The 16,479-nt window shown below is 34.9% G+C and overlaps 1 protein-coding gene across 1 annotated transcript; it reads left to right on the top strand.

Annotated features, from left to right (window-relative positions):
• Window positions 1–8,512: 8,512 nt before the first annotated feature.
• On the top strand, window positions 8,513–9,793 carry LOC133311044 (transcription factor ORG2-like). The gene is made up of 3 exons (XM_061512058.1): window positions 8,513–8,800; window positions 9,273–9,629; window positions 9,767–9,793. Exons 1-3 carry the CDS (start codon window positions 8,513–8,515, stop codon window positions 9,791–9,793), a joined length of 672 nt encoding a protein of 223 aa, XP_061368042.1.
• Window positions 9,794–16,479: the final 6,686 nt, after the last annotated feature.

Here is a 16,479-nt window from a genome sequence, read left to right as displayed (position 1 = left end):
TTTCGTACAACAACAGTTTCCATGCTAGCCAGGGCATAGCACCCTACGAAGCATTGTAGGGTAGGAGGTGTCAGACTCTTACCTGTTGGTCTGAGGTTGGAGATAATGAGTTATTTGGCTTGGACTTTGTCCAAGATACCACCCAGCAGATCCAGATGATCAGAGAGAAGCTGAAGCAGGCACAGAATCACCAAAATAGTTACTACGATGTCAAGCATCGACCACTAGAGCTCAGTGAAGGTGAACACGTGCTTGTGATACTTTCACCTCTCACCAATGTTGATCGGGCACTCGGAGAGAGGAAGCTTAGCCCGCGATTCATTGGGCCATACCAGATACTTGGTAGGGTAAGGCCTATTGCCTACTGGCTTGCCTTGCCTCCGAACTTGGCCAACATCCACGACGTGTTTCACGTGTCTCAACGTCGGAAGTATATTGCGGATCCTTCGCACGTGGTGCAACCTGATGATGTGGAAGTTCGGGAGAACCTAAAGACTCTCGTCGGACCACTCAAAATCCTTGATCGTGTCGAGAAGAAGCTTAGGAGAAAGATCATCTCGATGGTCAAAGTGCAATGGACAGGAAGAACTCCTTAGGAGTGTACTTGGGAGCGAGAGGACGAGCTTCTCCAGCAATATCTCGAGTTTCGGGACATGTATGTTTCTGATTTTGCGGACAAAATCCTAAAAGGTTGGGTGAATGTAAGAACCTGCACCGTTAATTTAGGAAATTAATTAATTAATTATGAGATTAATGAGATAATTCCATAATTGACCCTAATAATTATTATAAGGCTTAAATAATTATGGTAAATGATTAATAATGTTGAAAGTCGCTTTTCTGACGAAAAGTGCGGATACCGGTTCTGCCTCATGGTATAAATGCGTACCGATGAAGTATCCCAAAAAATTATAAAAAGTGTGTATATATTACTAGAATAATATATAAGACTAGTATAACAAGTTTGGACTCAAAATAATGTGAACTGGTGTCAAAAATAATGGGAACCGGCTACGTAAAAGCGCATATCGCCAAAGTGCTGCAAAAAATAAAATAAAAATATGAAAAATCTTAGAAAAATAGTTAGGTTCAGAATCCAAAGTTTGCGATTAAAATAATAAGCGTAGCTATTAGTGCTAATACAGTGTGAGTTTAATCTTAAGCGAGCTATAAATAGCCTTAGGCACATAACCCTAGGCTGATCTTCTTCAGCCTCTATGTGAGTTTCTGAAATTTGGGACAGCCTCCTTGCCACCTTCATCCTCCCTTCCTCTTGTGACTCAAAGAAACCATTTTTCCTCTAGTTTCCTTCACCAAATGCCTTGGGTGGTTGAGAGCAAGCTTTGTGTGCATGTGGTGTCACTCCATTTATGAGTTTCAGCCACTGTTTGGGAAGGGAGAGAGCTAACTTCTTGGCTAAGTGAAGAGGGAACCATTTCCTTGGTTGTGGGAGCTCCAAGTGGTGAGCTTTGTGAAGAAAAAGCCAACCTTGTTGTTCATTTTCGTGGTTGGGGAAAGTCATACTTGAGGAGCTGCAGTGAGACCTCCAAGAGCACCCTTTTGCTCTGTTTTAAGCCTTGGGTATGTTCTTGAACCTTTGATCATGAGTTCCTTTAATAAAAGTTGAGTCTTGACTTGTAAAATGTGTTGAGTAGGTAACCAACACCATCACTGACCTAAAGGGGTTTAAAGATGCATGCTTTAACGTTCTAATGTGTTAAAAAGGGAACCTTGGGAGTGATATCTTGCGAAATACAGAAACTGCATTCTGTCGCGAAATATCTGGATATGATATCCGGATATTGATATCCGGATATGGGGTTAGAAATATCCGGATATAGATATCCGGATATGGTATCCGGATATGGGTATCCAGATATGTCCCCGACAAATACCCGGTATTCTGGAAATTTCGAGACAGTGACTGTTCTGTTCATACAGAACTGTATTTTTGGGTTTGTGGACCCATGATTGGTTAAGTTGAACCTCTGTAATAATTAACTAAGTCAGAATCAAAGGGATTAAGGGCTTATGGCTTTGTGAGAAGCCTAAAGACATTAAACGAATAAGAAAACGTTGTTGTTATGTCTTGAACTGTTAGGTGATGAATGTTGATATGATTGCTGGTCTAAAATAGATTGTGATTGTGTTGTTTGTGCACTTTGAGCGAGTGTGGACCTTGGCTTGGATTTATTGCTTGAGAGGTAAGCTTTCGTGTCCTCAGTTTAGCCATTGTTGGTTCCACCAGACCCCATGGGGGAATGGTTTATATGCATGATGTGTTTTCATGTTTGAATATTTGAAATGTTGTTGAGCTGTTATGTGCAAGTGCCTTATGATATGGATGTGTTGTTTCACCTAGATGGTAAGCCTGAGTATGTGACGTCATACGATATGGTGATTCTGTGGGTGGGTGCAAGTGGTGTCTTGCACTGGTTGTAGGTTATAGACGTATGTAAATCCTGTATTTCTCTGGCCAGTAGGATTTTTTGACACATATGACATGATTATCTGCTACATTGCACTGATTTTGGAACTTATACTGTTTTACTATTTTAGAACTTATATTGCACATGTAAGTGAGCTTGAGGTAGAGAGATTCTGAGGACCCCTTGTCTTTCTGAGATTTCTGTTTAGAGATCTCACCCCACGTTTGGGGCACATTTTCAGGTTCAGATAACTTGGGGGTTGATACCTCGAGCGGCAGGAGGCCGGAGCTGAGTTGAGATTTTTTGCTTTTATGATGATATGCTTGCTGAGTTCAAAAATTCGCTATGTTTTGCTTTGAATCACTTACCCTTAACTTTTTTTAATTACTTACCCCTCTATGATTTTTTTTATCCAAACACATTCTTATCATCATTAGAAACTTAACTAATTTATTTTACGCTTCTTAGAAGAAGAAAATAGATTGATGATAAAAAAGGAAAATAAAATAAAAAATAAGACCAAATATGTTAAAAACCCATAACATTTATAGAAAAAATTAAAAGAAAAAAGAGAGTCCAAACATGTGTAAAAAAAAATTGAGGACAAAAAAATAAAAACAAAAGAAAAGATCAAATATGTTGAAAGCTTACAACAGTAACATAAAAGACTAAAAGAAAAAAATAGGCTAAAGACAAAAAAAAAATAGAAACAAATATTTTTTATTTTATTTTTTTCTTATTTTTTCTTGAGTTTATTTTCTTCTTTTTGATTTAGACTATTCACTTTTTTATAATTCTATTTTTTTCTTCGAAGAAGGTTAAAAACTTAAAATAAGTATGTTAGAGATATATGAAATCATTAATGTAGCCTCACCTAACAGCTTAAGCTTTTTGGTTGAATTTGTTCTTTACATGATATCAGAGCCTCAGTGTCACGAGTTCGATCCTCACCACTCCTATTTAATTAATAAATAATTAAGTATTATGGAGTTTGTTAAGCATAGGTAGTTGGTCATGTGCATTGTCCACGCTTCAAGTCCAATGGACTATCTTGTGTAGGAGGTGTACGTTAGAGAAATATAAAATCAATAATGTAACATCACCCAACAACTTAAGCTTTTGGGTTGAATTGGTTCTTTACAAAGTAGATTAGTTAAGTTTCTAACGGTATTAAGAATGAGTTTGGATGAAAAAATTCATAAGGATATAAGTGATTTAAACAAGTATAGGGAATAAGTAATTCTAAACAAAACCATAAAGGGTTTTTGAACTATCACTAAGGAAATTAATAATTTCAATTAAACGTGCACCATAAATTTTTAAAAAAAATGAATATTTTAGGTAATTTTTCCAAGTTATTATTAACCTATACTACCTAATATAGCTTATGCATACTAATGTATAATGTCATGCAAACATCATATTTCGTAATCCTTGTCCATTAAATTTTGGGAACCTAACATTAATTAATACGGTTTATTGTTATGTTAAAGAAGATAAAATTATCTCATACAAACACATAAAAATATGTGGGGCCTCCAATTTCTTTTTTCTCTTTTCTCTTCATATAACCCTATATATACCTTACATAATTTTATATGAGGGGGTGTGTTAGAGAAATATAAAATCAATAATGTAACCTCACTCAACAGCTTAAACTTTTGTGTTGAATTAATTTTTTACACAATAGATTAATTGAGTTTCTAACAATATTAAGAATGAGTTTGGATGAAAAAATTCATAAGAAAATAAGTGATTAAAAAAAGTATAGGAAATAAGTGATTCTAAACAAAACCATAAAAGGTTTTTGAACTATCAGTAATTAAGGGAATTAATAATTTCAATTAAACGTGCAACATAAATTTTTAAAAAAACATGAATATTTTAGGTAATTTATCCAAATTATTATTAACCTATACTACCTAATATAGCTTATGCATACTAATGTATAATGTCATGCAAACATCATATTTCGTAATCCTTGTCCATTAAATTTTGGGAACGTAACCTTAATTAATAGGATTTAGTGTCATGTTATAGAAGATAAAAATGTCTTATATAAATATATAAAAATATATAGGTCCACAATTTCTTTTATTTTTTTTCTCTTCACAAAATTTTACATGGACTTTATATAATTTTATGTGTATATAGAAAATAATTTTTTCCCACACATCCTAATTAATAAACCCGTGCAGACCACAAACAAATAAGCTAAAGGCGTGTATGTCGACACGTGTAATACAAGCTACAATTAGGTTTTGCAAACACCATCTTGCGATAATTTGCGTTAACATATTTACTATTATTATTATCGTATACAACCTAATATCGACGCGTATGTCGGGTCATTCGCACATCATATTTCGTAATTCCTTCCACAAATTTTTTGAAACCCAGCCTTATTTAATAAAGCCGTGCAAACCGTACACAAGGAAGCTAAAGGCTTGTGTATCGGCACGTGTAATACAACGGCTACAATTAGGTTTTTGTAGTTAGGCACCCACTTGTGATGATTTGCATTAACACATTTATATAATTACTCGGTGGCCCCAAAGCATCTCTCATTAAGATTGATGTTGACCTATAAATATTTTATATAATACAAGATTTTAAATTGCAGCTGTCCCCAATATTTTAATATTATAGTCAAAATAGACTGAATCAAACAAATAAACTGCAATTTAAAATCATGATACGTAGATATCAAGTGGTTAAGATTTAAGAAAACAAAAATTAATTTTACCAAAAAAAAAAGAATACAAAAATAATTTAATGAATATAAGTATTTTAATTAGTAAGATTTATACCTAGCCTATCATTTCTCTTAAAATCATAACTCCATTTTATAGGGGGCGAATATAAGGATTGTAGATCCGAGAATGCGTTACACCTGACTTCAGAGAGAGTGGGGGAAGTTTTACGAGATTTATTTATTTATTTTCAAATGGCCACACCTTGGTTTACGTATTTTTATGTATATATAATACGGGTATTCGCGGTCTGAATTGGATGGGTTTTTGAAGCAAAAATCATCTGATCCAATCCCTTCGATTTGAGCATGTAATTATTCATTCGGTTTGAATTTTTTTCAAATCCGATCCGATCCGATCCAATTTTTTCCGGTTTGAATTGGATCGGTTTTCAGTTTTTTGAAAATTCTAAAATTTATTTCATAATTATTGTGCAAATAACATCTTTTGTATATATTGGCTTTGTAATAAAAAAAATTTGAAATACAAAAGCATTAGGAAACTATAATATAGTTTTTTTGTTGGCAATGAGGTATGAAGCTTTACAAAGATAAAATTTTGTTGATAAAATGTGACTAGATTTTTTCTTGGGTTTAGTTGATGGGTTAATGGGTGTTCGGTTTAGAAATTTTTAGGCTATGATTAGAGAAAGACCCAAGTAGGTAGAGGAGAATTAATATATTGGATCGGTTTTCATTAACCCATCCAAAAACTGATACAATCCAATTAAATTTTCCGTGTTTTTTTCAGCTTTCGATTTTTCGGTTTTCGGTTTATTCGGTTATCGGTTTTTCGTTTCGGTACCGCGGTTTGAATCGGTTTGGATCGGTTGATGAACACCCCTAATATATAGGAGATAATTTTATCTCTTACAACATAAGAAACATCAAACCCATATATAGAGATTAATGTTTCTTATGTTTTAGGAGATAAAATTTTATCTCATATACATATAAAAGCATGTAGGACCCATGTGAAGAGGAGAGAGAAAGAAATAATATGAGTCTCACACACTTTTATGTGTTTGTAGGAGACAAATTTATCTTTTAAAACATGATAAACATTAACTCATATATATATATAGCAGAAAAATATTTCTGCAGTTACTGCAGATAAGTTATATGCATTTACTCCCAAAATGACGTCGTTTTGTGATTTAAAGATTAACAAATTATAACTATAAATATTATAATAACTCTGAAATAAATTAAGATTACAAAAACACTATGATTTTCGCCCCAAAACGACGTTGTATTGGGCTTACTAGAGATAACTTATCTGCATTAACTGCAGAAAAAGCCAACACTATATATATATATATATATATATATATATATATATATATATATATATAGAGAGAGAGAGAGAGAGAGAGAGTGATCAACGGATGTTCAGTCACAAGATATAAAATTTTATCCTGTCACCCCTTATAACTATGTACTTCGGGGACGAGTACATAATTATAATATTAATTTTTTTTCTTTCTCTCTACGTCACCCGACAAGTTTCATAAAAGTTTTTGAGAAGAGAAAAAAAAATAACTTTAAAATTATAACTATGTACTCCCCGGAGTACATAATTATAAAGGGGTGACAAGACAAAATCTTATATCCAGTCACCAGACAAACAATAAACTCGTGTGTGTGTGTGTGTATTATTTCTCCGACTGTTGGATGTCGAGCAATAATCCTGGCATCGTTGATCGGATATTATTTCCCGCATTTAATGCTTTCATTCACCTTTGTATAATTATGATTTTTTGAATTTATTTGTTGGACGTCAAGCGGCTGAATAAAAGTAAAGTTATATATATATATATATATATATATATATATATATATATATATGTTTGCTTTTTTTGCAGCTACTGCAGATAAGTTATCTGCAGTAAGCCTGATACGACGTCGTTTTGGGGCGAAAATCATGGTATTTTTATAATTTTAATTTATTTCAGGGTTATTATAGTTTTTATAATTATAATTATTTAATTTTTCAATCCCAAAATGACGTCATTTTCGGAGTAAATGCAGATAACTTATCTGCAGCAACTACAGAATTAGTGTTCTGTATATATATAGTAAAATCATTTCTGCAGTCGTTTTACGTACAACAACGACAGGTGTATGGTTACAATTCCCCACAGTTAATGCTTTCATCCTTTGTATGGTTATGATTCCCCGCATTTAATGCTTTCAAGTATATATATGACAACTATTTGATTGCTGCATGTACAACAACTGCAGAAATGTAAACCCTTATATATATATATATATATATATATATATATATATATATTGTTCGCTTTTTCTGCAGTTACTGCAGATAAGTTATCTGTCGTTGTATTGGGCGGAAATCATGGTGTTTTTGTAATTTTAATTTATTTCAGGGTTATAATAGTCTTTATATTTGTAATTTTTTAAGATTTCAATATCAAAACGATGTCGTTTTGGGAATAAATGCAGATAACTTATCTGCATTAACTGCATAAACACTTTTCCTATATATATATATATATATATATATATATATATATATATATATAATCTGGATCAAAAGTATTTTGATTGGATAGATTGAATGTAGATATTCTAAATGGTTCAATATGGAAAATGGAAGGAAAAAAATAATCGATATTAAGGTGGTTCAATTAGAGTTACCAAATCCCGATCTATTCAAACCGAAATTCTTTAATTAATTTATATCCATTTACCAAATCCATTTTTAATTAAAGAGGTCTTCCTTTATCACCAGAAGACAGAGTATATATATATATATATCATTCTCTGGATATCAAAGCTGTGAAAGTTGTTGTTCACTATATTTCCGAACACAATCAGACCATGCATGTATAGAAATCGAAACGGATATACAGCACTGTAATATGCAAGCCAGTAAATGTTTCACTAGCATCTATACAAGAATCTAAGACCCATAAATGCAGTATAACAAAGAGAAATAGACGGCTTTATAATTAAAAAAAGGTTGACATTTCAAAAAAGGAAACAAAATCTAAATAAACAAGGTTGACCTTAAAAGAGAGACAAATAACTAGTTGACACATTGCAGACGTGAGCCAGCATGCGCGCCTATAGCTAATTCTCTATTGTGAAATAACTTGTTAATTCAATTATTTATTGTCTGGCACGAAATTGAAGAATTTAATTTTGAAAAGTATAATATGGTCGAAAAGGATAGGGGGAAAAAAAATTATATTTTAGTCAATTTTTAAACATGGGTGCTTAGGACGATGGCTTGTATACATATATATACAAGACATTATCATCAAATATCTAAGCAAGTTATTGACTCCCTCTAACAAAGCTATATACCATGCTTGCATTCTCCACTGCTCCTCTATTCTCAAACATGGGTTGGAACTTAGAGGACGAGCCCTTAAGCAATAACCATAACTATTTCTGTAAAGATACTGAATCACACTCATTTCCCCATCAATTCTCTTCAGCACAGCCACAAGTTGAGGTTGAAAGGTCTACACCATCCCCACACCCTACCATGGTCAAGAAGCTTAATCACAATGCTAGTGAACGTGATCGTCGCAAGAAGATCAAGAACTTGATTTTTTCACTTCGTTCAGTTCTTCCAGTGGCAGAACAAACGGTACTTTTAAGTCCTCTCTTTCCTTCCTCTTCTCTTTAAAAAGAAACTGTGCTTGTGCAAGAAATAACCTTACAGTGTGATGTTAATTATTAATCAAAATAATTTGAGGAATATTAATTACATGACAAATATATATCAGTTTCGTTGTTTTTTGGGGTACAAAATATATACCCCTTTCTATTTCCCTACTCGTTTAGTCTTATTCTTGGATTAATAACATTCAAACTAATTTGTCCACAAAAAAGTAAATTTTCAAGAGGATTATTACTTCCCTAAAGTTGTAAAAAGCAACCTTCTTTATTTGTTAATATGTAAACTCACGCATCAAATAAGCACTTATGTTAGCACTATAGCTTGTTTCATATTTAATCCTTTATACATGTGCAAGTTTCTGTGGTACCCCACAATTTTACTCCTCAGTTAGAAGCTAAATTATCATCAATAGAGATTTCATTCCATATTATTGTTGCAGAAAAAGATGAGCATTCCGGAAACAATTTCGCGGGTCCTAAAATACATACCTGACTTACAACAGCAAGTTGAAGGACTAACTAAGAAAAAAGAGGAACTTATATCGAGAATTTCTAAACAAGAAGATGCAGTGAACAAAGAATCTCAAAGGAAGATTCCCCATCAGAATTCTGTTTTTGTAGTTTCAACAAGTAGGCTCAATGATTACGAGGCTGCTTTTCAGATCTCCTCTTATGAGGTCCACAAGACTCCACTATCTGAGATCATACTATTTCTAGAAAACAATGGCCTTTTTCTGCTAAATGCTTCTTCTTCTGAAACCTTTGGAGGAAGGGTCTTCTATAACTTGCATTTCCAGGTATGCTTTATAATACTTATTTTTCTTTTGTTGCCGTAGCTTTTTTTCTTTTTTCTTTTTTCTTCGCTAGTTAAGAGAGAGATAGTGTTATCCGTTTTGAGAATTGATTAATAGTGCCTGCAGGTGCTTCTGCGCAGTTGGAAAAAACTCAGATTAGAGCCTGAGATTCTAACTAAGCTAGCTTTTCCCAATATATGTATAAACAAAAGATTTTCTAATCAAAATTAATGTTAGTTCTAATTTTAAAAATTGCAAGTTTAAAGGGAGCAATCACATGGATTTTAGGAGTTAATGTATGTGTTGTAAAAAAGAGGGTAACAAATATTTCCAAAAGCCTCCGACGAAAGTCAAAATTTGTCTTTGCTTTTCTATATTTAGGACATACTTGAAATTTACAGCTTTTTTTTTTTTTTTTGGTCATTGTTTTAGGATGTTTGGGTGATTTACCTTTGTTATTCTTATTTTTCAGTCACCGGTCTTCCCCCTGGACACGGAGGAATGGAGCACTAGGATAATGGAGCATTGGAGTGCAAGGATAATGGATCACTGGAGTGTTAGGACCTAAAGTATGACATCTTCTAAAAGGCCAATATCGTAGCAGTATGAAAATAGAGCGCCATGTTGTTCAACATACGATATGAAATAAGAATTGCCATATTTGAGCATCATTGGGTTATGTGAAGACTCTTCTTATACGCCAAGAAATATGGCAATAAGAATACGCCATGAAATAAGATACGCCGTGTAATTTATCTGTTAGTATCAGTTGAAGTAGTTAGTGACTTATCAAAGTTGTTAGCCGATTAGTTATAGTAGTTAGCATTCTGTTAGTTTCTTTTGCTTTCATCAGCTCCACTGTATATTCGTGTAGCTACAATGATGTATTCATTCTTTTTGGTTCATTCCTTTATTCAGTTAAGAGATGTTTTCAGATGTTACTTACACGTTCTAATATGGTACGAGAGTTATTCACGGAGCTCTGATATTCGCCCTCGTTCTTGATTCAATTTTTCTCTCTTCTGTTCATCCTTTCCAGTTTTTTTCCTTTCTTTTGGAGGTTCTTGATACACCGAAGAAGTTATTCAAGATGAAGAATCAGAGTTCCATGATAGAACCTGTAGCTGATGTTGTTCAAAGTAATGTCGCGCTGATGTTGTTTGAAGTAATGCCACGAATCAAATTAGTTCAATCAATCTTTCTTATCCAACAAGTCCATACTAGCTACCTCCATCCTACTGAGAATTCGTCTCTGGTTTTGGTGTCCACTGCCATGAACGGGAAGAACTATCATGGATGGGCTAGAGCAATGACAATGGCTCTAGTTTCAAACAACAAGCTATCGTTTGTGAATGGTACAATCTTGGCTCCAGAAACGTTAGATCCACGTTTTGCAGCTTGGGAAAGATGCCACACCATAGTACTTTCGTGGTTGCATCACTCAATCGCCAGTTCATTCTCCCAATCAATTTTGTGGATGGACCGTGTGTATAATGTTTGGAGAGATCTTAAAGAAAGGTTCTCTCAATCGGATATATTCATAATATCATATATGTAAGATGAGTTGTATCGTCTTCATCAAGGAGATAGCACAACCTCAGACTACTTCACTCATCTCAAGATTCTTTGGGATGAGTTATAAGCCTTGCAACCTACCCCTACATGTAAGAGTTTACATCCTTGTTGTTCAGTTGCAACAGAGATAAAGAATATTAGAGAGGGATCATTCTATTCGATTCCACAAGGGTCTTAATGAGCAATTCTCTCATGCGAGATCCCAAGTCATAATGGTGGATCCATTATCTTCAGTCGATCTTGTTTTCTCACTCATTGCACAACAAGAACGCTAGTTGCAATTAGAAGCCAATCTTGATTCCTCAAGAGTTCTCTTTTATTGTGCTGAGCAAACTCATACACGAAGACGTTCACAAACTCATGGAAGAGAATGTGGCTTCTTTGGTGGACGTGGACGAGCAAGTGCTACCGGATTTTGTACTCACTATGGAAAAATAAGCCACACGGTGCAGACATGTTTTGAGAAGCATGGGTATCCTCCTACGTGCAAGTGTAGGAGTACTTAGACACAAGGTTAATGCAATGGCAAGTGAGATTTCTGATCAAGCTGATAATGGTTCACAAGCTGAGATGAAAGAAATCTTCACAAATAACCAATATCAAGCTATAATGGAGATGATTCAACAATCAATGCAGATGCAGCAGATTCAAGGTTCTTCCTTTCCTGATGTTAGCAGCATAGTGCAGACCAAAGCCCTTAGTGCTGATAGTAGTTCATCCACAGCAAGTAAGTCAAGAATTCAGTGGATCCTTGACACAGAAGCCACTGGTTATATCACTTATTGCGTTTCAAGTTTATCTTCTGTTAAAAGAATTGAACCTATTATTGTGCATATAGATATTTTGGGTCCATATTCGGTGCCCTCAATTCATGGCCATCGTTTTCTTTGACTATTGTAGATGATTGCACTAGATTCACGTGGGGTATTCTCATGAAGTCAAAGTCTAAAGTGGGGGGACAAATTCGTGCCTTTGTAGAATTGATAGAAAATCAATTTCATAAAATAGTTCAAGTTTTTCGAAGTGATAATGGTTTGGAATTTCAAATGACTATTTTTTTTTTGTAGAAAAGGGGATTATTCATCACACCTGTTGTGTGGAATCACCACAACAAAATGGTATAGTAGAGAGAAGACATCAGCATATAATAAATACAATAAGAGCCTTCTTTTTCCAAGGAAAAATTCCTAAAAGCTTGTGGTCCTACTGTGTAATCCATCTCATACACCTCATCAATCGCCTCAACACACCAAAATTAAACAAGTCATCATATGAGCTTCTCTTCAATGAAACCTATATTTGTCCATCTTAAGGCCTTTGGTTGCATTGCTTATGCCTCTACATTAGTAACTAGTCGTTCCATACTTGGCCCTTGGGCACGCAAACACACATATATAGGCTACAAAAATGGGACGAAGGGTTATATGTTGTATGATCGGTTCTCCAAATAGACCCTTGTATCTAGACATGTAGTGTTCTATGAACAACATTTTCCATTTTCCACTGAATTTACAGAATTCCCTTGTGAATCTTAGCCTCTTGACAGTGACGTTGGTTATTCCTATGAAGGTTCTTACTCATGCCCATCTCCCTCTGAATCACAAAGCATTGTTCCACCAATAATAGCATCAGATGCACCACAAGATACTCATTCACAACAAATGATTCTACCAACTTCTCCCCAGGAGAAAAGCAGCAGTGAGAATCTCGAGCTCAGACATTCCACATGGGCAAGAGTTGCACCCAAACACTTGGCTGATTTTCATTGTAGTTTTTCCACCACTTTCTCATCTCCTTATCCTATTCCTTCTGTGGTATCTTATGATATATGTTTGATGGAGTATTCTTCCTTCTTCCATAATATCAGCTCGTTTGTTGAGCCAACAAGCTACAAACAAGTTGCTCAATTTTGAAAATAGGTGGTTGCTATGAACGAAGAGTTTGAAGCTCTCAACTATAACAAAATTTGGGAATTTGTAGACCTTCTTAAAGGGAAAAGTCCAATTAGTTCAAAATGGGTTTATAAGATCAAACATAATCCAGATGGGACCATTGCTTGCTATAAAGCACGTCTAGTAGCGAAGGGATACAATCAGATGAAGGATGTCGAATACTTTGAGACATTCTCACCAGTAGCAAAATTAACTACAGTCAGATTGCTGCTAGCAATAGTTGTAACGACAACTGGTTCCTTGAACAGTTGGACATCAACAATGCATTTCTGCATGGTGACTTATCAGAGGAGGTGTATATGTTTGTACCTAAAGGAGTTGATGCTGATGGTGCTAAAAAAGAATGCAAACTAACAAAGTCATTGTATGGGCTGAAACAAGCCAGTAGACAATGGAACTCATGTCTGACCATAGAGCTGCGTTTGCTTGGGTATTCTTAGTCTAGTTCTGATCATTCACTCTTCACTAAAGCTAAAGGAGAGTCCTTCACTGCTTTTCTTGTTTACGTTGATGACATGGTGTTGGCAGTCAATGATATGGCTGAAATAAAGGCTGTCAAAAGTCATTTAGACAATCTGTTTCGAATAAAGGATCTTAGTTCACAATGTTTCTTCCTTGGGCTTGAGATAACTCGCTCCAAACATGGGCTAATACTTAACCAACAGAAATACGTATTCGAAGTAATATTTGAAAGTGGTCTTCTTGAAGCAAAACCAGCCTCTACTCCTATGGAGCCTGGCCTTAATCTTCAACAGAATCATGGTGATGTTTTTTCTGACCCAGCTCGGTATCGAAGACTAGTACGGAGGCTGTAACACCCCGTATATATCCGGCAATGTTATCATACTATCGTATTAAGCAGCGCTTAATAAAAATGAGGAATATCTTTTTCTTTTCAATTATGATGTCATTATCATTACCAACTTGCTTATTAATCAATTAATAAAACAACGTCTGTATGTAATTGCAATAAAACAGCTATCTGAATATACTTCATAACATAGATAATAAAAGTGTGGCTCTAGTCACGGAACTACAACAACGTAGACCGGACCATCTAACAGTTTATACAACTCCAATCTAAAGCACTAACATAAAGTGTCATGGACAATCCCCATGCTCACTCAAATAAGGCAACACGCCCAACATCAGTCTCAACAACAACGTAAACATAAATAACGGAAAACATAAACAGCATCCATAACCAGTCATGGCAGCAAACAGCATAATATCATCAACTAAGCTCTGGCCTCCTGCCGCCAGAGGCATTAGTCACAAAACTACCGGAACCTGAAATAAGTATTCCCCAAACGTGGGGTGAGCTCTCTAAACAAGAAATCTCATTAAGACAAGGGGTCCTCAAGGATCTTCCACCCCAAGCTCACTTACATGTGCAATATAAGTTTAAAAGCAGATATCATCATCAGTTTTAAAATAGTGCAATGCAGCAGATAATCATGTCATGTGTGTCAATTCTATTCTACTCGCCAGAGAAATACAGGATTTACATACGCTAAATACCCACACTAGTGCAAGACGCTACTTGCATTCACCCCGGATCACCATATCGTATGACACTACATACTCAGGCTTACCGTCAAGATGAAACAACACATGCATACTAAAAGCCATTACATATAAAGCTCATCAGCATTTCAAATATTCAAAGCATGTAACACAGCATGCATACAACCACACCCCCATGGGACATTGTGGAACCACAACATGGCTAAACCGAGGACACGAAAGCTTACCTTGCAAGCTAACACCCAAGGCCAAGAGTCCACAGCTCAAAGTCCAAACACAGCAGATTCACAATCTGTTATGGACCAATACTATATCAATAATAATGCGACACAAGCATATAAATTAAAGACAACGCCTTTCCTTACGTTTTACGTCTTAAGGCTCCATACCAAGCCATAAGTCCTTAATCACAACAATTCTGACTTAGTTCATTAATTACAGAAGTTCAACTTCATCAATCTAGGGTCCACAAACCCCCAATAGCCTACTGTACACACAGCACAACTACTGTTCTTCGAAATCCCAGAATATCCGGATATTCCTCGGGACCATATCCGGATATGCAATATCTGGATATCCAGATTCCCGTATCCGGATATCCAATATCCGGATATCCAAATCCCATATAATCCCTCCTTACATGTAAAGTTCAATGGCTAACATATTTGCTCAGCGATTTGCAAGTTCCGTTGTCTTAACCTGCTATGGTTTACTGCGACAATTAGGCTGCCATCTATTTAGCTCATAATCCCTCCTTCCATGAACGTAGCAAGCATATAGAACTTGATTGCCACTTTACAAGAGAAACGATAGTTACCGCGTTAATTAGACTTCTATCTATTTCAACCACATAGCAGTTGGCGGATACATTACTAAAGCATTGAATTCTGCTCCATTTCATGATTTTTTGTTCAAGTTGGGGCTTCATAATATCCACCTTCCAACTTGAAAGGGGGATGTGAAGACTCTCTTTTATTCTACATGCTTACGTGTAATTTATCTGTTAGTATCAGTTGAAGTAGTTAGTGACTTATATATCAAGTTTGTTAGTCGGTTAGTTAGTAGTTAGCATTCTATTAGTTTCTTTTGCTTTCATCAGCTCCACTATATATTCGTGTAGCTATAGTGATGTATTCATTCTTTTTGGTTCATTCCTTTATTCAGCTAAGAGAAGTTTTCAGATGTTACTTACACGTTCTAATAGGTTCTAAGCATCGAGCAAGTGACTTCTCATATAAGGTGCTAAAGGAACACCTTGAGGACTGTGAATAGGTGTTTTATAATTTTCAAAACTTTTTCATGAGTGGACTTTAAATTTTGAATAACCTAATGAATCTTGGGGAAAAAAAAGTTCTACAACACCAATTTTAACAAAGATAATTAACCTTGACTAGTTATCCTAGATTATACTCGTAGAACAGTCAAGCACTTAAATTTATTATTTCATGTCTCTTTTTGCCCTTATATAGTGCAAGATGTGTGTAAGCACAAATTGCGTACCTTGTCTTTTCCGTTTCAGTTTTTGCAACTCAAGAAAGATACTTAGAACAGTACTATCAACTTGAATTGTCAAATAACATAAGTACTATTCACAAATAATAACTGAGTTACTAATCTTTCCTTTTTGATTTCAACTAGTTGACGAACAGAGGTAATTCTCAACTGTTATTATTTTGAACTGAATCAACAAATATGCACTTGATATTCAATGATAGATCAAGCTAATAATAGAACATAGGCCAGGATATATTCGAGTAACAACTTATGACTTACTCGGGTAGCAAGATTTAATTTACTCT

Source organism: Gastrolobium bilobum, unplaced genomic scaffold (assembly GCF_033153095.1).
Source record: "Gastrolobium bilobum isolate Gb01-03AN ecotype WA unplaced genomic scaffold, APGP_CSIRO_Gbil_v1 utg12942, whole genome shotgun sequence".
NCBI lineage: Eukaryota > Viridiplantae > Streptophyta > Magnoliopsida > Fabales > Fabaceae > Gastrolobium > Gastrolobium bilobum.
Note: the sequence above shows the minus strand (reverse complement) of the source record. Positions and strands in the feature narration are given on the sequence as shown.